The following is a 27,985-nucleotide window of genomic DNA, read 5'->3' as shown; positions in this document are numbered from 1 at the left end:
GTTTTTTTTATTTGTCAGTAGTAGGACATATCCCTGAGCAATTTTTGCTCAAGGCTAGCACTCTACCACTTTGAGTCACAGTGCTACTTCTAGTTTTCTGGTGGTTTGCTGGAGGTAAGAGTCTCAGGGACTTTCCTGCTTGGGCTGCCTTTGAACCGTGCTTCTCAGATCTCCGCCTCCTGAGTAGCTAGCATTGCAGGAATGAGCCAGCAGTGCCCAAGCTCCAGAGGGTTTTTAAATGCTAAGTTGGATAAAACTTTCAAACACAGAACTTTAGATAAACAGACCTACTTTATACTCCAGCTTTTTTTTTTTTTCTAAATGAAAGACCCTTCTGAGAATTGAGCAAGAAATGGCTCTTTTTCCCCTCCTATTTTGAGAGCTAGAATCAGAAACCTGTGACTGCATGTGATAACATCAAGAATAAAACCTACTAAGGAACAAGTCTGGAATCATGGACTGACCAAGCAAAGGCTTACAACTAACTGGACAGCTAATGAAGATAGAATTCTTTCTTTTTTTTTTTTGGTCCAGTCGTGGGGTCTGAACTCTGGGCCTAGGCGCTGTCCCTCAGCTCTTCAGCTCAAGGATAGCGCTCTACCACTTGAGCCACAGCGCCACTTCCGGCTTTTTTTTCTTTGTTGCTTATGTGGTGCTGAGGAACCGAACCCAGGGCCTCAGGCATGCAAGGCAAGCGCTCTACCACTGAGCCACCTTCCCAGCCCCTGAAGATAGAATTCTCAAGAAATAAAAAAGATAGAGGCAAAGGATTCGAGCAGGAAAGAAGTGAAATTAAATGGCTATCACTAGTAAAGATGTGCTCCTGTAGGGACAGCAATTATTTCCCATGTGGGCCCCATTCCCTTCCTTTTTAAACCAGTAGCTCTGCAGATAGAGATGTGTGCCACAGGAATTCTGGGCAAAAACCCAAGAGAGGTAACTCTTGTTCCCTGCTACTCAGCAGGAGAACAGAAAGATCCAGAAAGCAGCCTGTATAGGTCTTCTTTCCTGCCTGTTTCTAGCACACTTCTAGGAGTGTTCTCGTGGGGAGAAGAACAAGGCTAAAGGGGCTTGACCGTCAGCTCCCCTCTCGCTTCTTCCTTCTCTACTCTGGAGGTTACAGTGAAAGATGCAAAGGAGAACCCTAAGTCAGAAGCGTGCAAAGAAACAAAACTTATACGCACAGTGAGATCAAAGGAGGAGACTCTTAGGAGAGGAACACAAAGGCTCAAGGCCTACGTGCATGATTATAAAAAATGTTTATCAAAATCAACTCCAGGAAAAGGAAACGAGGCTTTTTCTTTGTTGCTGTTTTTCTTTTCTATCTTGTTTGTTCATTTACCTGTCTTTGGGAGGGTAAAGGGAGACGTAAGTGGAGAGAGAGAGTGAACAAATGTAGCAGTGGTACTCACTAGGCATTGTGTTGAAAATGAACTATACATTTGGGGGTGGGGATGGGAGGGAAAAACTGCTAGAGAATGTGAGAAGGGGGGACACTATCCAAAAAGAAATGTACTCATTACTTGACTTAAATAACTGTAACCACTGTAGATCACCTTTATAATAATAATTTTAAAAATTTGTAAAGAGAATTTGTTATCTAAGCACCTGAATCATAACTTTCATTTCAGCTGGTCGGGACAGTTGACGAAAACGGGAGTAACAGCAGGTCCCAGGCGGGGATGTTTGTGCAGCCTCTCTTCGGCAGTCCAGAGTACAAACACACAGGGCAGAGTAGCCTAAGTGCTAAGACAGAGAGGGCAGCACAGCTCCTTCAGAAGGGGAGGGGAGAGGAGGGGCGAGTTTGAATTCTAAATCTCCAGGCCCAAACAGGCAACATGGCAATATTGCAGCCCTCACTCATTTGCCTGGCTCTCCAAATGTGTTTCCCTGACTGGACTGGGCTGCTTGGGCCGGAGCAGCGCTAGGGGGCAGCGGAGCGGAGCACGCAGAGCCTGACCCGTGCCACGGCCCAAGAGAAATGAGGGGAAGGGAAGAAACACACAGTGGCAAAGCCTGCAACGTCCACCCCAAATACTCATCAAGACCTAGTCTTGATGTGACTTCTCATGTTACTTCGTTTTATAAAGTGTTGACTGCTAAACTGCATAATTACAGAACTAGAATTAATCTACCTGTATGAAAGTGCCTCACGTGAGGAGAGACAAAAACAAAGTTTATAAACTAATCTCTAAAAAGCAATTTGGCAATATGTATCAAGATTCTAAACTTACTTAAAATAAAAACCTTATATGTACATGTGAATGACAACCTAGCGATTTCATCTCTTAAGGATGCAACACAAACAAAACGAGGGAGAACAGAATAAGCTATTAGTCCAGTGTGCTTATCATAGTATTAATCTTATTAGTAAAAATGTCTAAAGCTAAGTTTTCGTTGTTGGTGGTGGTTTTAAGGCTTGAACTCAAGGCCCTGAGCTCTTCTGCTCGAGGCTAGCGCTCTACCACTTTGAGCCACTACTCCACTCCGGTTTTTGAGTGGTCCATTGCAGGTAAGAGTCTCACAGGGACTCTGCCAGGGCTGACTTCAAACTGCGATCCTCAGATCTCAGTCTCCTGAGTAGCTAGGATAACAGACATGAGCTGCAGACACCTGGCTTCTAAAGCTAAGTTTTTAAGAAAACAGAACATAAACTGCAATGTAGCTATGTAAGCAACTAGTACATACACAGTGATTAGGCTTGAGGAAAAAATGCTCAGGGACTGTGTCCAGACCTGGAATTCAAGCTCTAGGACCAGCACAAAACATATATATTCTCTATGTTTTAAATGACTAATTCCTTTTATGTGTGGGTGTCAGTCCTGGAGCTTGAACTTGGGGCTTATATACTGTCCCTGAGTTTGTGCTCAAGGCTAGCATTCTGCCACTTTGAGTCACAGTGTCATTTTTTGGCTTTTCAGTGGTTATTTGGAGATGAGTCACACAGACCTTCCTGCCCAGGCTGGCTTTAAACCATGCTTCTCAGATCTCAGCTTCCTGAGTAGCTAGGATTATAGGTGTGAGCCACTGGTGCCTGGCCCAAGACAGTCTCTTATATAGCCCAGGCTAGCCTTGAACTTGTGATCTTCCCCAGTCTGTATCCCAAGTGCTGAGTCCAAGTATTTGCCAACATACTCATTGCCAAAATACTACATTAAACTAACATAATATTAATAAACTATTGTATTAACTAAAAAGAAGGCACAGACCATAAATATATGATCTCAAAATATCATAAATCTAAACCACAGCAAAACATTAACAAGGGTTATCCACAGGTAGTAAACCTTGGGGGCTTTGTTGTATGCAAACAATCCTACTTTCTATTTACACTCAATTAATAGGCTGAATTCATTAGCTAAAAATACTATGTCCTCTTCAGAGATTTACCTGGGTTTTGTAAATGAGAAACAAACAGATGGTAGTCAGCTAGCTTACTTGCTGCTAAAGGATCCATTCCATCTTTTTTTTTTTTGGTCAGTCTTGGGGCTTGAACTCTGGGCCTGGGCGCTGTCCCTCAGCTCTTCAGCTCAAGGCAAGCTCTCTACCACTTGAGCTACAGCGCCATTTCCAGTTTTCTGGTGGTTTATTGGAGATAGGAGTCTCACGGTCTCTGCTGCCCGGGCTGGCTTTGAACCGCAATCCTCAGATCTCAGCCTCCTGAGTATCCATTCCATCTTAATATGTTGTCAACAACAACAAAAAATTGCTTAATACATTAACTTTTAGTTTCCCTCCAAGTGGCCCAACATTAAAAATGTTAAGTATATTTAACGTTTATCAATATTCCAGTATCTACTACACTGCATTTAAATTTTAGGGAAATATTATAAAGAGGGAAAAGAAGGGACCTAGTTCTATGTTCATCAGTACTGAGGCTCTCAGTGGGCAGGACAGCGGGGTGTTTAAGATCCCAGCACTTTCCATCTGCATGCAGTGGGGTGTACAGAAACCCGGCTTTGTAAAATGACTGATGACTTTACCAATTTGTGGTCTTGAATGAGTTAACTAGTGCATGAAAGTTTATTAAAAACAAAACTACAACTAATCTGGCCAGAACTAAGTGTATTAGAAGCTTTAACCAAGAGTAAAGACAGCACTAGTAGAAAGGACTAGACTGAGAGTGGATGGGATGTGCTAACTCCCAATCTACATGAGGCTCAGGCTCCACGTCTGTCACATGGGACTGCAATTACGTCCCCTTTACGGATGCATTAAGAACATTTCATGAGAACAATTATGTTCATATGGCTTACAAGATACAGAAACATCAATAAGATAACAGTAACAATCTCTCTCCTAGGCTTCATTTTCAAATTCCTCTACAATTCTAATAGGATAGCACAACGTAACATTGCCAGAGCGAACCCAAGACTGAACCACTGAAGCACTGCTCTACCATCCGTGCTGGCATTATTATGAGAACTGTCCTAGCAGGTATTTTTTTTTTTTTTTTGGGGTCCGGTCATGGGGCCTGAACTCTGGGCCTGGGCGCTATCCCTCAGCTCTTCAGCTCAAGGCTAGCGCTCTACCACTTGAGCCACAGCGCCACTTCCGGCTTTTTTCTTTTTGCTTATGTGCTGCTGAGGAATTGAACCCAGGGCCTCATGCATGCAAGGCAAGCACTCTACCACTGAGCCACCTTCCCAGCCCCTCTCCTAGCAGTTTTAAAAGTAATTTCTTTGTGATAAAATTATGCTAAGTATCAACAATAATCTTTCATGCAATTCCATTTTCTAGAGGAAAATATCAGATCTCGTGTATCTGTGTAGATATGTTTAGTATCTCAGTTTTTGGTCAGCATAGAGTTTAACAGCTAGAAAAGTTTGCCTTAACACAGCTTTTAATTCTATCAATAAGAGACAAATAAATCAACCAATAAGACACAAATAAATCCATGTTTTTTAAAGCCAGAACCGGGGCTTGACTAGGGGCACTCTCAATCATGAATGGCGCTCCGTCACTTTAACTGTCTCTAATGATGGCTTGTGCGCAGCATTAGAGGATTTCCATGATTTGTCTGCCTGGGCTGATTTCAAACCTTGATCCCTAAGAGCTATGTGCTACTAGCACCTACTAATAAATGCCTTTTTTTTAGTTGTTACTAATACCTAGAAAGCACTTTAAATTCATAAAATGCTTTCACGTAAATGATATGCTCTGAAATTATTTTAATGACATGCCTTAAGGTTATATAAGTTAATGATATGGCTTGGAGAGACAGAAAGTCTCTTTATCAAGCAGGAGACTAATAATATAGACTACATTCATATAAAAAAATGTACATGGCTCTTAAATTCCTCAGAGGTATTCTATACCTACACAAGGTAGCAGAATATTTAGCAATTACTGGTCAAGAAGTTATTATATGCCAATAACCATTTAAAAAGGACCAATCTTGGCAAATGAAAGATTAAATCTAAGAGTTCTTATGTTGTGAGGAATCAAGCTTTTCAAGGTTATGACTCACAGCACCATCTTTTTACTACTGGACATAACTGATACACAATAATGACTCAAGGTTCTTTAGACTTAAAAAAACGCTACTAACAACTTCAAGGTGAGAAGTTAATTAAAGAGTGTTTTATATGCACTAAAATGCACACAAAACTACAAATGAAAATCAACAGAATAACAAAGCATCTACAAGTGGCATCAGTGTTCTCTCTGGCATAAAGGAAATGCGTGCTGGTCAGGAACACATACTGCCAAACCAGCATGAAGCACTCTGGCTTCTGACAAAAATAAAGCAGAAAGGCAGGAATCTTAAAATAGAAAATGCTTAAAATGTATTTAAGAGCAGAGATTCTTTATGTGTTTTTTGTGTCAAGGCTTGAACTCATGGCCTTGTACTCTTCCTTGGCTTGTTCATTCAAGGCTAGCACTCCACCATTTGAGCCATGTCCAGCTTTTTGGTTGTTAATTTGAGATAAAAGTCTTCTGGATTTATCTGCCTGGTCAGCTTTAAACCAGGAACCTCAGCTCCTAGCCTCCTGAGTAGCTAGGATTGCAGGCATGAGCTACTGGTACCCAGTTTAAGAATAGAGATTCTTGTGGTAGTGGTTCATGCCTAGCTACTCAAGAGGCTGAGATCTCGAGGATGGAGTTTTGAAGCTAGTCTGGACTGAAAAAAGTCCATAAGGTTCTATCGCCAATTAACCAAAAATAAGCCAGACCAAAGTGACAGAGTACCAACCGTGAGCAAGTAAGCTGAGCAAAAGGGTAAGGTGCAGTATATCAAGCACCAGTACTGGTATATAGGCTGGCACATATTAAAAAAAAACAAATCAGGCCAAATATTTCCCAACACCTTTCAAAAATGTTAAAATGTGACCTCTTTAAATTGGCTTTTGTTCCTGACAAAAGGTTAAATTTAAAATTTTCTTTTAAGGACTGAAATTGCCAATTAAAATAGAAAAAGCCAAGGTTTTACAATATATTGCCAACTTTCAAATGAAAAACAAGCAAGTAAACAAACAAATTGAACTACATTCCAAATTCAAGGAGATCTCAAATTATTCATCAGAAAGGAAAAAACCTTTCTCTGAGAAAAGAATGATCTGCATTAAAATACTGGTTTTAAATGGAAGCATTAAATTTATCTTTAGTGCCCTCATAGTGTGATAAAATGAAGTATATGAAAACATCCCAATCTTTTAAGGTTGCTTTTTTTTAATTCATGGAACAACAGCAGCACCTGTTTTAGATCTGTGTTAGATAAGTCCAATGTGTTGTCATTTTCTTCATGGTTTCTTTTTTTGAGTTGAATTTTTTGTTTTGTTGGTGGTGGGACTTGAACTCTGGGCCTGGGCGCTGTCCCTCAGCTCAAGGCTAGTGCTCTATCACTTGAGCCACAGCGTCACTTCCAGTCTTTAGGTGGTTTATTGACAAAAGAGTCTCATGGACTTGCCTGCCCGGGCTGACTTTAAACCTAGATCCTCAGATCTCAGTCTCCTGAGTAGCTAGGATGACAGGCATGAGACACTGGCACCCAGTGAGTTAAATGTTTTCTAAAATTTTTACTAGGAGCTCACATTTCTTAAAATAGTATTTCCTGAAAATTCTTTAAAGCATGATGTTTCAGAAGAGATTTCGACTTAATTCTGTTAGGTACTTGGGGACACAATTATTACAGAACATTTAAAAATTTTAGCTTGAATTTTTTTTTTTTTTTTTTTTTGGTCATGGGGCTTGAACTCAGGGCCTGGGCGCTGTCCCTCAGCTCTTCAGCTCAAGGCTAGTGCTCTACCACTTGAGCCACAGCACCACTTCCGGTTTTCTGGTAGTTCATTGGAGATAAAGAGTCTCATGAATTTTCCTCCCCTAGCTGGCTTTGAAGCATGATCCTCAGATCTCATCCTACTGAGTAGTAGGATGTCAGGTGTGAACCACCAGTGCCTGGCCTGAAATGGAATTTGGATTAAAATCCAAAGACATACATTCACACACACACATCCTTAATCAATGACATTTTTCATGTGTGCATGCATCAGTCCTGAGGCCTAACCCCAGAGCAAGCTAGCTCTCTAGCACTTGAGCCACAGCTCCACTTCCAGCTTTTTGTGGTTAACTGGAACGGAGAGCCTCACAGACCTCTCCTGCCTGGGCTGGCTTCAAACTGCAATCCTCAGATCTCTTGAGTAGTTAGGATTACAGGTGTGAGCCATGGGTACCCAGTTCAATGATGAATTTTAAGGCAGGCTTTCCTTTAACCTCCATCTCATGAATGAAGCCAGGGGTATGTTTATTTCTATTTACTGTACAGTTGGGCTAAGATTCTTCAGGACTTCAATTTTGTCATGTAATCACCCATTAGTTGTTCCATCTTTTGAAAGGGTCTGGGATGCTTTCTAAATTAGTAAAGGTTCTCAATGGAAATTAGGCTGCACTGTTTATCTTTCTTACAGCATTTCACCTACAGATCTGTATTTCTTGTATTTTAATTGTGTGTGTGTGTGTGTGTGTGTGTGTGTGTGTGTGTGTGAAGATTGCCTATCTTTCAAAAGAAATAAACATACTCATAAGGCAAAGCAAGAACTGGTAACAATAAACTACCATATATTTTATAAAGATTATAATTAATTTATATAACTGATAATACATGGTTAAGAAAAGGTTATTTTAATAATAACTCTTCTGCCTCCAGAAACTCTTACTTACTTTGGAAGGAGAACCATCAGTAATTTTCACCAACTGCCAAAGAATCGAGTAATGGGAACATTGCAGTGCCTGTACGACTATCTGTATCAAATGGAAAAAAAAATTTAATAAAAAATTGAAACAAATGAGACAGTTTATGTTTGCACAGTACTAGAATAATTATTTTACTGGCTTTTCTTTTATAATGAGGTTCCAAATCCAGTTTATATATTATTAATGAGAATGGATAAAATATTTGACTAAAAAAAATAAACCAACCAATAGAATTTAGAGACCAAAAACAGACCATATCTTGATAATATGGACTCAAATAAATAATACTATGCCTTCAAACAAAAATGTACTATTTATCTACTGGGTATTATTACTGGGGTTTGAACTTAGGGCCTTCTACTTGCTAGGCAGGCACTCTATCACCTTTGGGCTTTTTTAACTTCGTTATTTAGTAGTACTGATATTTGTCTCAGTCAGTCTGGACTAATTCCTCCTATTTATGCTTCCTTCATAGCTGGGGTGATAGCTATGCACTAACACGCACAGCTTTGTATGGGTTAAGATTGGGGAAGGAGTAATCTCCAGAAACTTTTTGCCTAGGCTATGATCCTCATGATCTCAACCTCCACAGTAGCTAGGATTACTCCCAGCGTTGTATAAAGTTGTTTTGTTTGTTTTAAAGAAAAGCAGTGAGATTATTTGCATTAAAACAAATATTCTAGTCATTTTGTTGTAAAGTATTTTAATATATAAATATGTATTGGAAAGTATAAAGTGACCAATTTACACTATATATTTTAAATTGTATTTATAAAGCTTAATGAATTAACATAAAGCAGAAATACCACTACAACCACCATCGAGGTCAAGAAAGAGAATATTAACAGCATCTTATCCTGGTATCTCTTTCTTTTCCTAGGGCTCACAGCTATTTTGACTTATGCATTAATCGATGTATTTTTGGTAGTGCAGGAGTCTGAACTGAAGGCTTTACACCTGCTGAGCAAGTGCTCTTTTTCTTTTCTTTTTTGCTACAGCTGGTTTTCAGATCAGATCCTGTATTTTTGTCTAGGGCTAGTCTTAGACTGTGATTCTCTTATTGATGTGCACCTGAGGAGCTGGGATTAAAAGCCGTGACCACTACGCTTTTTTTCTTGAGAGGTGGCCTCACTAACTTTTGTCTGGCAAGTTAGAATTACAAGGTGTGAGCTACTATGCCTATCCAGTAGTCAACCTATTTAACTACCTAAATCTGGACCACTGAAGTTTACTGTCACTAGTTGAGAATATCACATAAATGAAATCATGCCATAGGTAGGTAAGTCTGTTTTTTTCCCATTTGATTCTAAGAGGTTATACATGGAGCTTGTACCTGTAGTTTTTAAAATCATCCTGTCAAATATGCAGAATATGCTCCTACTGATGCACACTATTTTGAGTTTCAGGGACTCTGGGTAAGTGCTATGCAATCTTGGAATCATCTGTTGGTATGCCACATGCGCACTGATCTAGGGCAGAGGGTCACTCTTTAGTTCTCAGGACCTCTTGACACTGTACGGACTGGGGCTGCAGTTCAGTAGTACAACACTTATTTAATATGCTTGGAGTGCAATTCCTAGTTGAAAACAAATGAACAAACCCAAGACCAAAACAATATTAAGGACCTCAAAGACATAAGGACAGAGGTCCTTATGTATGCTAGGTGAGTGCTTTAGCAGTAAGTTCCATCTTCGCCATCCCCAAAGAGTTCTGTTTATGTGGCTTAAACATACCATATTAGTACAATATTACAGAAAAAAACAAGGCTAGGTATGGTGGTATATGGGAAGGCATATATAGGAGGACTGGAATCTGAGACTAGCCCTGGACAAAAATGAGAGAAACTATCTGAAAAACAAGTGAATTAAAAGGGCTGGGGTGTGACTCAAGTGGTAGAGCACTCGCTAGCAAATGATTGATAATCCCAGCACAGCAAGTGGTAGAGTGCTTGCCTTGAGCTGAAGAGCTCAGACCCAGGCCCAAAGTTCAGGCCCCACGACTGACCAAAGTTAAAAAAAAAACAAGGGGCTGGGAAGGTGGCTCAGTGGTAGAGTGCTTGCCTTGCATGCCTGAGGCCCTGGGTTCGATTCCTCAGCACCACATAAGCAAAAAGAAAAAAGCCGGAAGTAGCGCTGTGACTCAAGTGGTAGAGCGCTAGCCTTGAGCTGAAGAGCTGAGGGACAGCGCCCAGGCCCAGAGTTCAGGCCCCACGACCGGACTCCCCCCTTCCCCCCCAAAAAATAAAGAAGTGTTTACAAAATGTTTATAAGATATGAATGAATACATTGATGACAACATATTAACCCATTTTTATGAAAAATGAAATATTAGAACAAAAAGTGAAGTAATAGTTTTATTTTTTGCAAATTTCTTTAATATATATTAGTAAAGACCAACTGCATTTTCCTATCTGAGCCTTCATCCTGCTATATGTAGTTTTTGTGGTGCTGGACCTGGGTCTTGATCTCAGGGCCTGGGTGCTGTCCCTGAGCTTTTTTTTTTGCTCAAGACTAGCACTCTACAACTTGAGCCACTGCACCATTTCCACCTTTCTTTTTTGGGGGGCTAGGTGTGGGGGAAGAGTGGTGCTTTAATTGGAGATGAATCTCATGGACTTTCCCTGCCTGGACTGTCTGCCTCTGAACTGCGATCATCAGATCTCAGTCTCCTGAGTAGCTAGGATGACACGCCTGAACCAGTGATGCCTGGCTTGCTACAACACAGTTTTGAATGAAGAATATGAAAAGAATTTCAATCTCACAGAAATCACTGGGGAAAAAAGTACCTTTAGTAGTCTTTGTGGATAAGTATGACATTCTGTTAGGACACAAGTACTGTACAGCTGTGACAGAATGCAACAGTAACTTCTTATAAAAATAGATTTGACCTCTGTACCTCCACTAAAACTCCTGAGTCCCCTGACTACACTGACAAACAACTGCTCCAGGATCCCAGTAGTGTTAACTTTTACTACAGGTCACCAAACTGTATCCAAAGTGACTGTATCTAGGAGTTACAGATAGTTACTGTGGCTCAGCATTTTAATTAATAAATTCCTATTATCACATGTCACATGTGGTGATTCTGTATGAGCAGAACCCTAACACAATTTTCTTTTTTCTCTTTCTTGTGTGTGTGTGTGTGTGTGTGTGTGTGTGTGTGTCCATACTGAAACTTGAATTCTCAGACTTGTGCTCTTCATAAGCTTTCTCATTCCATCTGGTACTATTACTTGAACCATACCTCCACTTCTGGCTTTTTGCTGGTTCAAGAGTCTCATGGATTTGCCTGCTCAGGCTGGCTTTGAATCATGAATCAAGACATCAGCCTTCTGAGTAGCTAGGACTACAGGCATGAGCCACTAGTGCACAGCTTCTTTTGTTTTTTATTTGTCTTTCTAATTTTTTAAACTTGTATCTAAAGTCCTTCTGTTTTGTGAAACATTTAGTTCAAGACTTTGGTTGTTATTTTCTTTCTTTTTTCTTTTTTTCATTTTTGCTAGTCCTGGGGCTTAAACTCAGGGCCTAGGTACTGTCCCTGAGCTTTTGCACAAGGCTAGCACTCTACCACTTGAGCCACAGCGCCACTTCCAACATTTTTTGTTTATATGGTGCTGAGGAATTGAACTTCATGCATGGAATTGGCTTCATGCACGCTAGGCAAGCACTCTACCACTGAGCCACATTCCCAAACCATGGTTGTTATTTTCTAGGGAGACTAATGAAAAGATAAATGTCAAGAATCACAAAATAAAAGAGTATCGAATATACAGTATACCTTTAGCACAATAAACACACCTGATGTTATATTCCATTATTTCAGATGTTAAATTTATTTCTATTATTCCCCTCATGACAAAAACCAAAGAAGTGGAAATATATAAAATTAAAAGATAAATCAACAAATAAAATCCTTGCTAGATTTAAAATTACTGTATTTCAAGTCATTTAAACAAAGGTATCTCCAGTGTGCCTGCTTGGGCACTGAAGATAAGTCCTAAGAGTGAAGAGGAATGGGTGGTACTGCTTTTGATGAAACACTAATGAGATGGTATCAAAACGCAGAACCAAGACAAGTGAAACATTATCGGCTGTCAATGACCATGAAGGGACCTAGACCTCGGCCTGGTACACAGCAGTAGAGCCTTGGGCTCTGCGGGTGTATGTTCAGAGGAGACTATCATTGAGGAAAAGCCTCGAATGCTCATGATGCTGCAGACTTCAGTGCTCTGAAATTACTCAAATTTACCTATACTATACCATATCATAGTAGGCCTAGCACTGATAACCTGAAACCACAAGAATAGGCACCATTACTGTCACAAAAATTACTGTTGTACACATTAATATTGATCCACCCAAAATAGTAGACCTTAGCTCACGCTTTTGAACTGGACCATGACGCTTGATTCATTTTTCCCACACTATCCCACCCACCTTCCACTGAAGACACGCCACCTCAGATAACTGAAAATGTGCACTTTTTAACTTCAATACATTTTGTGTTCTTTTTGGTATAAAAGGATCACCATGACCCTCACCTTGCTATTTGAAATACAAAAGTCCCATTTTGATGTTTCACATATTGCCTTTCTGGGGGAGAAGGGAATAGTCCTGGGGTTTGAACTCTGGGCCTGGGCACTGTCCCTGAACTTTTTTGCTCAAGGCTAGAGCTCTACCACTTGACCCAAAGCTCCACTTCTGGTTTTTTGAGTTTAACTGGAAATAGGTCCTCAGATCTCAGCCTCCTAGGTGGCTAGGATAACAGGAGGATCTACAAACAAACAGCAGGGAAGTGTGATTTAAGTTCTTTCTACCCTACTGTTTGCCTCCTGGTTTCTATGAGGGAGTGTCCTGCCTGAGAGCAAATCTCACCTGTAGAGCACATTTCTGAGGAAATGAAGAAGCTGAGTACCTTCTCTGTCCTCTCCTCTTTTGCCAGCAGGAACACTGATGTGCTAGGATTGCTTGACTCCTTGAAGGACTGGGGAGGACAATGGCACCAGATTTCTCTCTCTCTCTCTCTTTCTGCCTTTCTCATGGGACTTGGAACTCCAGGCCTGGGTGCTGTCCCTCAGCTTTTCAGCTCAAGGTGAGCGCTCTACCACCTGAGTCACAGCGCCACTTCCAGTTTTCTAAGTGGTTCATTGGAGATAAGAGTCTCACAGACTTTGCTGCCCTGGCTGGCTTTGAACCATGATCCTCAGATCTCAGCCTCCTGAGTAGCTAGGATGACAGGTATGAGCCACCGGTGCCCAGCTGGCACCAGATTTCTATTGAATTAAAACCCTGAGATTCTTTGGATTAATTATACATGTATACAATGTATTCTGATCATATTCACCCTATCATGTACATCTGGATATGATATTATTTATGTTTCCTGCCAAGAATCCATAATCAGAAGCTAAATATTACAAACGTCAGAAGAAGTTAAGCATTAATCTGTCCTCTTTAACAATATGTCATCAAACACAAAGGCTAAGAAAGCATTCCCTATTAAAAGAGATATAAAAGACCTATTAAATGCTGTGTGCTATTCTGGGGTAGTACAAATGCTAACATGAGCATTTTAAATACTTTTTTCACATTAACAAATGTAATATATAAGAGTAGAACATACAAGTCAAATGTGAAAAAATACTGACAATTGGAAAAGCTTATAAAGGAACTGGCTTTCTATTATTACAACTTTTTTTTTTGGTTGGTCGTGTGGCCTGAACTCTGGGCCTGGGCGCTGTCCCTTAGCTCTTCAGCTCAAGGCTGGCGCTCTACCACTGAGCCATCTTCCCAGCCAGCCCTAGCACCTTTGTTGTTGTTGTTGTTGGTAGTGAGGCTTGAACTCAGGGCCTGGGCTCTGTTCCTTAGCTTTTATGCTCAAGGCTAGTACTCTACCACTTTGAGCCACAATGCCCACTTCAAGTATTCTGGTGCTTAATTAGAGATAAGAGTCTCACGGACTTTTCTGCCCAGGCTATCTCTGAACCACGATCCTCAGATCTCAGCCTCTTGAGTAGCTAGAATTACAGGTGTGACCCACCAGCACCTGGCAAAACATTTTCTGTCATTGCACTTTTTGAGATGTTGACTCAAAAAGGTACACTCCTAAAATTTTGATCTTCACCGTATTTTAAAACTATGAAAACAGTAATGAGAAAAATTACATTCATGCATACAAATCTTGATAATCCCAAAGTGTGGGACTAAGAACGTTCTAATTGCACTGGTTACCATGTGAAACAGCCTCACAGGGCTGATTCAGTCCCTAAACTAGCTAGATATTAGTTTTAAGGTACTTTGAAGATGTTTAACACAATCAAGGGATGATACAGAAAACATCTGAATTGTCTGGTCATATAAGGAATTGATTATAGTTTTACTTGTCTTTTTTTGGGGGGGGGGGGGGTGCGTAAATACTGAGGTGTGAACTCAGTGCTTCAGACATGCTACCACTTGAACCAGGCCTGCAGCCTTTTTTCCTTGGGTTATTTCTGATAGGGTTTGCGTTGTGCCCAGGTCAGCCTGGACCAAAATCTTATTTTAAACTTCCTGCGATGGTTGGGATGACATGCATGTACCGCCACACCAGCTTTTTTTTTCCTGTTGAGATGTGGTCTTTTGAACTTTTTTGGCCTAAGCTAGCCTCAAACTGTGATCCTCCCAATACCCAATCCCAAGTAGCTAGAATGTAAGCTGCCAATGACCTGAGGAGATGGCGGGGGGGGGGGGGGGGGGGGGGGGGTTGTGTTTCCAATTCTGGGTGTCTTAAAATGAATGGGAACACAATCTAGTTGTCATACATTGAAAGTTCACACACATGGTTAAAAAATATGTCTTCTGAGCCGTTTAAAGAATTAAATGTCACATGGATATATATTCTTATTGGACAAATTAACATAAAGGGGGAAAATAACACCTACACAGTGAAAACAAGTAACAAAACTCAAAATAATAGTTGAAGATAACACCATGAGACAAGTCAGAGCTAAGGTAATAGCCATGGTGAAATGAATTAAATGTTTTGTTTTGTTTTTTGGTCGGTCGTGGGGCTTGAACTCTGGGTTTGGGCGCTGTCCCTGCGCTCTTCAGCTCAAGGCGAGCGCTCTACCACTTGAGCCACAGCACCACTTCCTGAATTAAATAAATGTAGACATGATTAAAATCCCTAGTCTAAATGGTACTTTTCTTATTCTCTCTTGAAGTAAACAAGAATTCAATCTTCCCTTTCAGGCCCTTTCAAATCTGAAGTGTAAATTGAGAAGAAGGTTTAATTTACTGAAAGTGAAATGAAGAAAGGCTGAGAAGTTGAAGTGCTAGTAGTGAAACAGCAGGGTCAAACAGCCTCTTTTCCGTAAGTCACAATGAAAATGTCTAACCTAACAGGGACGTGTGGTGTAGTAAGAGTGCCAGTGACATCCAGTAGTGGCTAAGTAAATAATGTTCGGCAGATTGCTTTTTCCCCCAGTGTTGAGGTAAGCAAGAATAGCTAAACTTGGTGATATCCACCTGTTGTCTAGCATTAGGGAGGCTGAGATTAGGAGGGAGGTGAGCTTTGAGGCCAACCTGAACTGCGTGGCAAAGCCCTGTCTCAAAAAACCAAACCAAAACAAGAATTAATTTTAGCAATAATACTGTTTCTATATTTCCTTTTTTGAGGACAAAAAGCAAATATTGCCGAGGTCACCCTGAAACTTCTGGTGTAAGGATCCGCCTGCCTTCGCCTCATACAACTGGGAAGCCAGGCTTTACAACTGTGCCTCCTTTCAGGGACTCACTTGAATCTGAATCAGAATTCTGGTAAGCCCGTTGCAATTTTTCTTGCTTTAGAGTAATAGAGCCTTATTTAAGAGTCCATATTAGTAAATGAGAGTCTCCATCCATCACCAAAGCACAGCTGACGTCTTGATGAAGCTGGCATTCTGGTCTCCTAAGTACCTGGCGTTACACAAAATGACCATTTCTTTTTTGATATAGAATGTGAGCAATTCCTGTCTCTTCCACTCACTCTAACTTGTAGGTGAATACAGAAAGATCTAAAATCTACTCATGCACCCCAAAAGCCATTTAATTTTGGTTTTATAATAAAACTCAGGTCATACCTATGACCTGATATGATCTCCATTTAGAATGCTCCAGTTCGTAATGAGACTAAGATGATGGTAGGGCCAAGCCAGCTAGGTAGACAAGTCAAAGCGACTCAGGGTGTGTACACCTGTGATACCCGAGATGACGAGAGGCTAGAAATAGGTGGACAGAAGCAAGAGGAGACACCCTATCCTAACAGCAACCAGTGAAAAGCAGGGCAGAGGCATGGCTCAGCAGAATCATGCCAGCCTAGCAAGCATGAAGTCCTGAGTTTAAACCTCCTAAGAGTGCTACTATCAAGAAGGTGTGGGGGGGGGGGGGAGGGGGGGGGGCGCGAAGGGGGATGTTCCATTACATAATAAATTAATCAGAACTTGTAAAGTGCTGAGAGTAATCAATGATATTGCTCCTAGAAGAAATATTTGCTTATGTTAACATTAAACTTTAAATACATTAACATAACCTTTGTCTAACTGTTCTAATGATCACTCAAAGGAGTGGTTGCATTAAAGATTTCTCAACTCTGAGCCCCTCTGGCTCACATCTGTAACCCTAACTACTCAGGAGGCTGAGATCAAAGGGCTGTAGTTTCAAGTCAGTCCAGACAGAAAAGTATTTGAGACTTCATCTCTAAATAATCAGCAAAAAGCTGGCCTGGAAGTATGGCTCAAGATCAAGATCCAGAACCAGAAAAAAAAAAAAAAACAAAAAAAAACAACACTATTTCTATGATTTTAGAGAAGCGTAGCTTTCAAAAACAGTAAAGGAATATCAGTAAGTTCATACCTGTTCTGGCATAGCTCCATGTTCAATTCCAGTCTTCAATAATCTGTAGCAATTACCAAACAGATCCCATTTTGTGAGATCGTGAGCACTAAAACAAACAAAAGACACATTAATTTTACAGTGGAAGAAAGTTTAAACTTGTGCATAGTTTCAGTGACTAGAAGAGCAAAATAACCATTTTGTGTAGAACTCAGAAAGATCCAGAAGAAATGTCCAAGTGTCAAAGAGGGAACAAGCAAGAAAAATAAGTGCTGACAATAGGAATTTATGAGAGAAACCAGCAACAAATCTTACAACTTTACCTGAAGGCTTCTATCCCACAGTTTGCCTAGGCTCATGTTCCATATAGAGTGCCTGGCCTTTTTAGAATAATTTACATTTTAAACAGGTCTACTCATAATGTGAAGATATATAACCATATGCACAGTGTGAAAGAGATTTGCAGTCATGAAATAAAACTCAAGACAAAAACAAGGCTGGACACTGGTGGCTCACACCTGTCATCCTAGCTACTCAGGAGGCTGAGATCTGAGGATCGTTGTTCAAAGCCAGCCTGGGTGGGAAAGTCTGTGAGATTCATCTCCAGTAAGTTGCCGAAAAAGCTGGAAGTGGTGCTATGGTTCAAAGTGGTAGAGTATTAACCTTGAGGGAAAAAGCTCAGGGACAGTGGCCAGGCCCTGAGTTCAAGGCCCACAAGTGACCAAAAAACCAAACCAAACCAATCCAACAAAAAATCAGACAAAAGTAGGGAAAGGGAATACGGGAAACATCAAAAACTATGCAATAAGTATTTATATAGCCTGATAACATCTATCTGCACTAGGTTAACAGTGAGATCATTTTTAAGTTCTCCTGAATTATACTACTAAAGTAGTTCATTTGACAGTGGTGATCAATTTTTATCAAACAACTAAGTATTTTAAACATTAGCTTACATTCAGATGGATGATTTCACTGTTATATCTCATGTTTACACTGTATTTCAATCAATTTAATCCCACCACTCTCCCTAACAAAATACAGGGGGCTTTACTTTTCCATAGCATTCCAGAAAAATTAAATATGAAATGGCTTAGATTTCCTTCATTCTTTTCTTTGTGTCCTCCTTCCTTCCATTTAGTGTTTGAGACAATATTTTACTACAATGCTCAGACTGGCTTCTAGTTCTTGGGCTCAAGTCCTTCTTTTGACTCAATCTTGCTAGTAGTATGGATTATAGACAAGTACTACAACATCTAGCTCTAAGCTTAGGTTTCAGAAAGTGGTTTAAGAGTTGCAAATCAAACTTACTTTGCTTTTTTGTTTTGTTTTGTTTTTGTCGGTCATAGGGCTTGAACTCTGGCCTGGGCACTGTCCCTAAGCCTTTTTGCTCAATGTTAGTGCTAGTGCTCCACCACTTTGAACCACAGTGCCACTTCAGGTTTTCTGGTGGTTCACTGAAGAACAAATCTCAGGGACTTTCCTGCTTGGGCTGGTTTTGAACCACGATCCTCAGATTTCAGTCTCCTGGATAGCTAGGATTACAAGCATGAGCCACCAGTGCCCGGCTTCAAACTTTCTTTCGACAATAAAGTTCTATTTGTTTTTCTTCATAAAATACACTTGCCTTCTTACAAGTGACACATAAAATAAAACTCAAAAACATACATTTATCTGAGCCTTGTTTCCTAACTTAAATCTAGACACACACACACACTACACACACACACTAAGAACAGTAACAACCAAGCCTTCAAGAACTCAGAGTAAAACAAAAAAAGCCAAAGAAACTACTTTCATGCCTTTCTCCAAAATCATGGTTCCTTTTCAGTATTTAGCTAATAAAAATGTGCTTTTAATACTATCATGTATATTTTGAAACATGTAAACATTACAAGATGGCGAATGTCAGCTAATTAACATGTATTACCTCACATTTTTTGTAGTAACACTTAAAATCTAGTCTTAGTAATTCTCAATATAAAAAATTGTTATTGTCATAGCGTATTAATAGACCTCTTAAATTTCTTTTATATAACTGAGAAATTGCCTTGTTCAAAATTTAGCAACATTTCTAAAAGCTACCAATTGAAATCTATAGCTAAGAAATCTATTTTAAAACAAACTCATTAATTTGTTAAGTATTAATTCATTTAAACCTTTTACATGTTAAGTATATTCATTAATATATACATTAAATGGTAAGTTTTCATATTAGAGAATCTGAATAAATAAAATCACACTACAACCTCTCACTATTTATCTAAAATTGCTCATTGGGAGATAGGAATAACAAGCACTATAATCCATCGTGAATGTTGGTATGTACTGTAAATGACATACTTGTGGAAAGAAGTTAACCGCTTTAGAGTGGAAAGAACATTGTAAATATCGTCATCATCAGCTTCTTCACCCTACAAATTAAAAAGAAGATCATCTCGTTATCACTATTTACATTCACATTCAAGTTTATGAATACTTAAATGTCCAAAGTAAAAGTCATTGTGTAAATAATAAAGATTCACTGCCTTTTTCTTTGGTGGTAACTGGAGCTCGAACCAGATGTGGTTACTTGCTAGGCAAGCGCTCTGCCACTTCAGCCATAGCCCTGTTCATACATTCACCATAGATAAACATCAATAAGGACAAAAAAATTCCCAGAAATCCCATCACCTGGTGAAGATACCCAGGACTTACATTTAAATAATGTGGTACATGACTGTACATTTTTCCAATTAATGTTATATGACAAATTCCTTGAAACTGAAATTGCTGAGTAAAAAAAGGGTCTTTGGGGAGTAAGATCTAGGAACTGAACTGGCAAATACTTTACCAGTGAGCTATACCCCCAGGATGGAAGAGTTTTAATGAGTTTTAAACAGTTTTAAGTCTCAAGACTTACTGATTATAAGTTACTTCTGCAGCTTAAATAACCACAGTAGAAAACTGTATGTTTAAAAAAACAGAAGAGTACAAATAGTACAAAAATCCTTTGGAAAGCGAGCAATCATGAACTAACAGATTATTAGATAATCTCATCGTAGTTTGGGAAGGGGATGTAAGGCAGGAGTCACAGAAATTATTTAAAAAGAAAGTGGAGATGCCTGCTGACATCTTGAGCATACCATTGGTTAGCCAGCATTCTCTATAAGCATCCTTAATATGCCTGTTCTTTTCATCAATACATTATAATAATTTAGTTAATATGAAAATACGAATCACGTCCCAGAATAGGAAAGAAAATCAGGAAAAAACAAACCTCAAGACTTTATTTTGGGTGGTGGTTGAGTTTGAACTCAGGGCCTTACTCCGACTACCATGTCACTCAATCACTTATGCTACCATGCCTCTAGTACTTTTTGTTTTAGTTTAATTTTCAGATAGTGTTGTGTGTTTTGGCTAGGTGCAGGCCTCTCCCAAGAACTGGGATTATAGGCAGTCTCATCATGTGTGTGCACACAGGCTTGACCTCAGGTCCTGGAAGCTTTTTCACTCAAGGTTGGTGCTCTACTACTAAGCCACAGCTCCACTTTCCCAGTTTGATTTTTGAGATAGGGCTTTACTCGTGTGTGTGTGTGTGTGTGTGTGTGTGTGTGTGTGTGTGTGTGTGTGTGTGTGTGTGTGTGTGTGTGTGTGTGTGTGTGTGTGTGTGTGTGCGTGCGCGCGTGCGTGCTAAAACTGGCCTTGAATCACAATCCTCCCACCTCCACCTCCTATGTGGTTCAGATTGAAAGCTTTCTTTGCTTTTTTGTTGGTCATGGGGCTTGAACTCTGGGCCTGAATGCTGTCCCTCAGCTCTTCAGCTCAAGGCGAGCTCTCTACAGCTTGAGCCACTGTGCCACTTCAGGTTTTCTGAGTAGTTTATTGGAGGTAAGAGTCTCGTAGACTTTCCTGCCTGGGCTGGCTGTGAACCTCGATCTTTGGATCTCAGACTCCTGAGTAGCTAGGATGACAGGGGTGAGCCACTGGCACCCAGCTTGAAAAGTTTTCTTAAAAGAAGGGAGGAAGAAAAAAAAAAAACCTCTAACATAAAAATGAAGTGTATCTGAGGCTAAGTAGGATACAGCACGGCAGTAACTTGGCTAAGTTTTGAAAGGAGTAAAAAATTTTACTTCAAAATGGAAATAATATATACACATAGCTACAGCTACACTGAATTACTACCCCAAATTACTGTCTGTGTATTTTAACCTTGGAACAAACCTCTTGCAGCAAGTCTTCCACAGAATGGTTGAATCGGTCTACAAACTCATCAATCAACTGGCTCCGAGCGATGTCCACTCTGTTCTGGATGGTGTACTCCTCACTGCACAGGATGCTGTAGGTCTTACTGCAGGCCTCGAGGACATCTGACTCCACGTGCTTCTCTACCACAAACTTAATCTGCTTCAACAACGCGTCCAGATGCTGAGGAGGAAAGAAAACGGAAAACCATGATAGGGGTTACTACTCAAAGAAAAAAAGCTTCTCAAGTAAGCTTATCTGGGTGCATGAAAATGAAATAATCCAGCTAGTAAAAATTCCAGGTGGAAGTCGGTTGCACCGTGCCGTACCTTTTCCATTCTGCCTGTGCTGTAGATTTCTAGGTCAAAGTATTGAGGAATTTGTAGCAAGTTTGCTACCTTTTCTGCATCTGCAGAGTACTAGAAAGAGAAACAGCAAAACAAAAATAAACAACGCACGTCAGGCATTGAAAGTAAATTCAGTGACATGTCTCAGAACACTGAAAATGATACTATACCTTTGATAGTAACATAGGAAGTGTGATGATAAAATGTTCAGTTAGTTTGTTTCTGTCATCTATTTGCGTTTTTCTTTCTTTGGCAGTTAGCACCTAGATATCAAAATGGTTAAAAAAAATGTCAGGTCCTACCAAATTCCTGAAATAAATACATGTAATTTTATACAAATTTAATATGCATTATTATTTTATTATGTGGCTTGGTTAGCTAAATCCACAACTTAAATAAAAATATAAACATTTCCCAAAAGCAGCAATTATGAACACAGAAATGGAAGCCATTGCTGGGAACTAGTGGTGTATGCCTGTAATCCCAGTAGATGGGAGGACTGAACTCCAAAGCCCAGTCCTGGGCAAAACCTGGAGACCCTATCTGAATGAACCATAGCTGATTCTTGAGCTAAAGTAATGTGGAACCCCTAATATTCAAGATGACCCCTTAAATTCATCCCTTCTGATACGCCTCATGCAGTCTTTTCCCATAATGAATGAGGAGCCAACAGGATGTTGTTATACTTTTTGACATAATGGGGACTGCAATCAAACCATGCATCTGCTCACCAAGTAGTGTCCTACCACTGAGCATGCCTATCAGGCTCTTGGCCTCTCCTTCTCTTGTTCTTGGCTATCAGTCACATTCTCTGCCGTGATTCTCTGGCCTTGCCACAGGCCCCAAAATAATCGTGGACAGAAAACCTTTAAACTTACAAAATAAACCTTTCCTCCTTAAAAGTTTCTACCTTGCCGGGGGACCGGTGGCTCACGCCTGTCATCCTAGCTACTCAGGAGACTGAGATCTGAAGATCACGGTTCAGAGCCAGCCTGGGCAAGAAAAGTCCGTGAGACTCTTATCTCCAAGAGCCACCAGAAAACTGGAAGTGGCGCTGTGGCTCAAGTGCTCGCCTTGAGCTGAACAGCTGAGGGACAGCACCCAGGCCCGAGTTCAAGTCCCACGGCCGACCAAAACAAAAAAGTTTCTACCTTCAGGCATTTTGTTACAATAACAGAAAGCTAACTAACACACATCCCAAATCTGCTATTTAATTTTCAAATTTCTGTATTGTACTTTCAACTCTAGAATTTTTATTTGACTTTTCTGTTCTGGCGGTCATATTTATAATACAGGTGGCTCTTCCACTTGAACTATGGCTTCAGTCTTTTTTTTTTGGTCGGTCATGGGGCCTGAACTCTGAGCCTGGGCGCTATCCCTCAGCAATTCAGCTCACAGCTAGTGCTCTACTATTTGAGCCACAGTGCCACTTCCAGCTTTTTCTGCATAAGTGGTGCTGAGGAATCAAACCCAGGGCCTCATACGTGCAAGGCAAGCGCTCTACCACTGAGCCACCTTCTCAGTCACAGGCTTCAGTCTTTTATTAGATAAATTATGTTTTTAGATGGGCTTTCTCATTTTTACCAGGAATTATCTTGAATTGTGATCTTCCTACCCATGCTTCTTGTGTGTGCAACCATGCTTGTTATTGGAGATGGGATCTCTAAGTTTATGACCCATCTGGCCTTGAAAAGCTGGGATTTCTGGAATGTGACTCAAGATCTGGGTCGTTATTTTTGCAGAAAAGTTTTATCTACCAGAAATACTCCCCACCACCTGTGATCATCTCAGCTAACCTTTATCTACATTATAAGGCATCCACACACAAATATTCCACCTATCCCCAAATGACACAGCTATTAAATAAAAAGAAAAAATAAAAAAAAGAACTTACAAATGAAACAAAGTACACTTCCCAGACCTCTCATGCACTTATAAAAGATATGATTATGAAAAGCCTTAAAGTCTTGCACAAGTACTATGATAGAAGTAGGTACAAAGTACTATGATAGAAGTGGGTACAAAAACTATGGGAACATGAAGAAAAAGGAATTTATCTTTGGAAGATGGGTCTAGTAGACTATATACATAATAAAGTCATGAGAGCACGGATTCTTTACAAAAGTACCACACTTTCACAACGCCACGTATTTTAGACCATTACACTAAAAGATGTGTCACAGACTTCTCACGCGTGCGGACTTACTCTCTTGCCGGTACCTCTTCCCACAGGAGGATGTGCCTCAGCAGCCTGGCGGATTGTACACACCATTAACTCTATAAGAGCACTCTCTTGGCGGTCAGACATTGCTAAGGTGAAACAAAAGGCAAAAAAAAGAGAGAAACAAATGCTAAAACAGAACAAAATAACATAAACAAAAGGATCATGCTATATATTTTAAACTAGTAAGATACTGTAATGTCTTCCAAATCAATATATACATACGAATACATTAATTATAGTTGTAAAGTATACATTATTACCTAACTTATATACCGTAACTTAGGAACTGTACCTATTTTTGATCAAATATTGCCAGGTTTTGGCATCATGAAACATGCTGCAAAAAGCATCATTAATACATGGGTACGCATGGATTTGTTGTAATTTATACCCAGAACTGCTAGAATGGTAACAGTTCCTTCCTTTCATCCCTGCCAGCACTTGCTGTCATAAAGTCTGTTTATACCAGTTCAGTGGTTGTAAAGTGGTATTTTGTTATTATTTTGTTCCTATCTAATAATCAATGAAGTAGAATATATATTCTTTTTCTCAAGTTTTGCTTTTCTCTCGAGATAAAAGTCTCAGTATGTTGCTATGGCTAGACTTGAATTAATGGACTTAAGTGATCCTTACACTTTGGTCTTCTGAGTACGAGACTGAGTAACTGGGATGAAGTTTTGTCGTGGACCTCTAAGATTTTTGTCCATTTGCTATGGTATAATAAGCTGTTAATAAACTGTAGATTTCTGAACACTCTTTATACAGGCGTGTAGAAAGGTACAGTTATAACTTCCTCTTCAATATTATTACTATTGCTCCCTATATTATTTATAGTATATAAATGTAGCAAGAAGATTCAGGACAAACTAATTTTTTAAATCAGGATCAAGAAAGCAAGTTGTGAATTACAGAACACTTAGATCTTTAAAACATTTGAACTGCAGGGAAGCATATTATGAGGATGTTTAAAACACCCTTCTTAGCCAGCCACCGGTGGCTCACGCCTGTAATCCTCGCTACTCAGGAGGCTGAGATCTGAGGATCACGGTTCAAAGCCAGCCCAGGCAGGAAAGTCTGTGAGATTCTTATTTCCAATAAACCACTAGAAAACTGGAAGTGGCGCTGTGGCTCAAGCGGTAGAGCGCTCGCCTTGAGCTAAAGAGCACAGGGATAGAGCCCAAGCCCAGAGTTCAAGCCCCATGACCAACAAAAAAAAACAAAACCAAAACCAAAAAAAACCCACCCTTTTTTGCTATACAATATAAGTTCTTCTCTTGACAAAAACCACAAGGCATGGCCTGTGTACACTCTTTTTCAAGAAGTGATCGGTAGAAGTTGGCAGGGTTGTTAATGGAAACGTAACTACATGCACATCAACTTGTTAAAATACTGTACCTTCCTCTCCCTGGACAGGTTCTTCTAGTAGCAACTCTGTCATACATTCCCAGTCTTTCAACAGTTCTTGAGAACTCTCCCACAAGCTGTCCACTAAGTAGGCTGCATGTTCATGTAACTAAAATGAACAAATGAAGGGCAATTAATGAATAGTTAATAAACTGTTAACAGGACTGTAAGTTACTAACAAACTGTTCATAATTAAAACATCTTGGTCTGATTGGTTCTAACAATCATATGGAGGATAACATCTTCATATTCCACATATGGACAGAGCATGTAGATTATTGTTTCAGCATTTACAGTAGTAAGACAAAGGATCTCCTAGTCCAATGACATCATGTATAGATGAGGAAACAGTAGATAGCTTGACAGACAAACTCTTGCAATTTTAAACTATTTTGTTACTTTTTAGTATTTCTGGTTGTCTCTCCGCGCGCATGTATGTGTGTGTGTGTGTGTGTGCGCGTGTGTGCGTGTGTATGTTCACGCACACTGATACTAGGGCTTGAACTCAGGGCCTCATGCTCTGCTTGGCTTTATTGCTCAAAGCTGGTGCTCTATTATTTAGGCCATCCCTCCACACCTACCTTTTGCTGGTTAATTGGAGATAAGAGTCTCACAAACTATCCTGCCTGGACTGGCCTGAATCTTCATCCTTAGACCTCAGCTTCCTGCGTAGCTACGATGATAGGGTAAAACCACTGGCACTTGGTTTGAAAATGAATCACTTCTTCCCTGAATTCCATGTGAAATTTTACTAACAGCTTTATTTCATTTTTGCCTTGGTCCAAAATGTAAGGTACTCTCTTGTCCTCCTCTTTTCTAATCTTATTTCCATTTGATACAGTGCATTCCTCATATCAACCTCATTTTGTTAGTCATACTCTCTTGAAACCATGTTGCCCTATTGAACATACGTTAAGTTTCTCATTAAATGCTCTGTACCAAACTCTTACGCTTGCTAGTTCAATAAATCTTGGATCTTACCAAAAAGCACAGTACCAAAGAAGACTGCAGGGAAGGTGAGTAAAAAGGCATTGGCATTATTTCAGTTCCTAATACTAAATTTTTTTTCAACCTAGGTATTTGACCTTCCACCTTTCAGGCTTATAAAGTCCAACTAAACCAACCTCTTAAAATCAGTATATTTCAAACTAGACTGCAACCCATTATTGGGTTGTTAAAACTAATTTGTGGCTGGACGCTGGTGGCTCACATCTGTCATCCTAGAGACTCAGGAGGCTGAGACATGAGGATCATGGTTCAAAGCCAGCCCAGGCAGCAAAGTCTGAGAGACTCTTATCTCCAGTTAACCACCAGAAAACCAGAAGTGGCGCTGTGGCTCAAGTGGTAGAGCATTTGCCTTGAGCTGAAGAGCCCAGGCCCAGAGTTCAAGCCCCACGACTGACGCCTCCCACCCCCCCAAAAGCAAAACTAATTTATGTATTGAGAAGACTGAAGGGCAAAAAAAAATTGCACTGGAGGAAAAAAGTACATAGCACATAAAAGAGGTAAATATTATTTTGTTTTTCCAATGGTGATCACACCAGGCGCGTGTGCATATAGGCCAAGGCTCTACAACACAATGAACATCTTCTGCTCTCAAATGTTGTCACACACTCATACTTGTTGACAGAAAATGTTTTTCTCATTAGAAGCCAATAAAGGATGAAAGTCACCTTTCTAGACCTACTTGTTATCCACTGTTATTACACTGGCACATTTGCACCTGCGTTGGGTTTTCTTCTCCCATTCTTAACTGTCACGTTCTTAACTTTGATCTGAATCTTGATGACCTATTTAATGCCCTCTCTTTTTTGGCCTTATTCTGCATTTTAAAAAAACTGAATGCCCTGATTCCAGAAATGCCTCAGAAAAACACACTAAGATAGTCTGCCAAAGATGCTGTCAAACCCAGAGCAAAGAATAAGGACTGGCATTTTTGCTTGCAAAGAACACAGGCATGGCTTGCAAACCCTCCAAAGTTACATCCTAAAAACACTGTTTTTGGACCATTGGTCTCTGTTGCTTTGATCTTTAGAGATCTTCCAGGAAACTTAAGTTTTTAAAAAGTGATTTTCTGGAGGCTGGGAAGGTGGCTCAGTGGTAGAGTGCTTGCCTAGCATGCATGAGGCCCTGGGTTCGATTCTCAGCACCACATAAGCAGAAAAAGCCAGAAGTGGCACTGTTGCTCAATTGGTAGAGCGCTAGCCTTGAGCTGAAGAGCTCAAGAACAGAGCCCAGGCGGAGTTCAAGCCCCACGACTGACCAAAAAAAAAAAAAAAAAGTGATAGGTTATGGGTGGACTTTGTATCCATCTTTTCTCATTTCCTTTACAGCTTCCCCCAATGCCTCCCTGTTCTGGTCAATAATTATAGAAAATAATTTGTAAGTCATATAAGCATCCCATACTATTAAGCCTAAAATAAAATACTCCTATAATGGGTCTTCAGCATTATAGGCATGCTGAAATAAAGGCAGTCACCAATGAATTTCGAAGAACATAAAATTTTAATTATTAGTTTCCTTGTCCCTGTTTAAAAAAAAAAATCATCACAGTTGCACAATAAACTGCCTATAAACCGGTGTAAACCACAAGAATCAACTCATTACACTCAAATATCATATATCTTACCAACTGGCATGCATCTGAATATAATGTACTTTGTCGCTTGAAATTAATAATTGCCATAAAAGTTGGGGTAGCTAAAAATGTCACTTTTAGGTACAAAGGAAAAATAATAAGTAGT

General features: G+C 40.0%; 1 protein-coding gene across 3 annotated transcripts in view; it reads right to left on the bottom strand.

Annotated features, from left to right (window-relative positions):
- Stag1 (stromal antigen 1) overlaps window positions 1–27,985 on the bottom strand; it is a 187,890-nt gene that overhangs the window by 20,199 nt on the left and 139,706 nt on the right. For all 3 annotated transcript variants that reach the window (XM_042670355.1, XM_042670356.1, XM_042670357.1), the window contains 8 exons: window positions 25,233–25,350; window positions 23,820–23,923; window positions 21,784–21,876; window positions 21,596–21,685; window positions 21,246–21,449; window positions 19,386–19,456; window positions 17,064–17,151; window positions 8,161–8,241 (listed from right to left, as the gene is read on the bottom strand). In XM_042670355.1, coding sequence (XP_042526289.1) covers window positions 8,161–8,241; window positions 17,064–17,151; window positions 19,386–19,456; window positions 21,246–21,449; window positions 21,596–21,685; window positions 21,784–21,876; window positions 23,820–23,923; window positions 25,233–25,350 — 849 coding nt within the window. The remainder of the gene's footprint in view (window positions 1–8,160; window positions 8,242–17,063; window positions 17,152–19,385; window positions 19,457–21,245; window positions 21,450–21,595; window positions 21,686–21,783; window positions 21,877–23,819; window positions 23,924–25,232; window positions 25,351–27,985) is intronic.

This window comes from Dipodomys spectabilis, unplaced genomic scaffold (assembly GCF_019054845.1).
Source record: "Dipodomys spectabilis isolate Male_0828 unplaced genomic scaffold, ASM1905484v1 ptg000542l, whole genome shotgun sequence".
NCBI lineage: Eukaryota > Metazoa > Chordata > Mammalia > Rodentia > Heteromyidae > Dipodomys > Dipodomys spectabilis.
The sequence above is the reverse complement of the archived record's forward strand: the minus strand, read 5'-3'. Positions and strand labels throughout refer to the sequence as shown.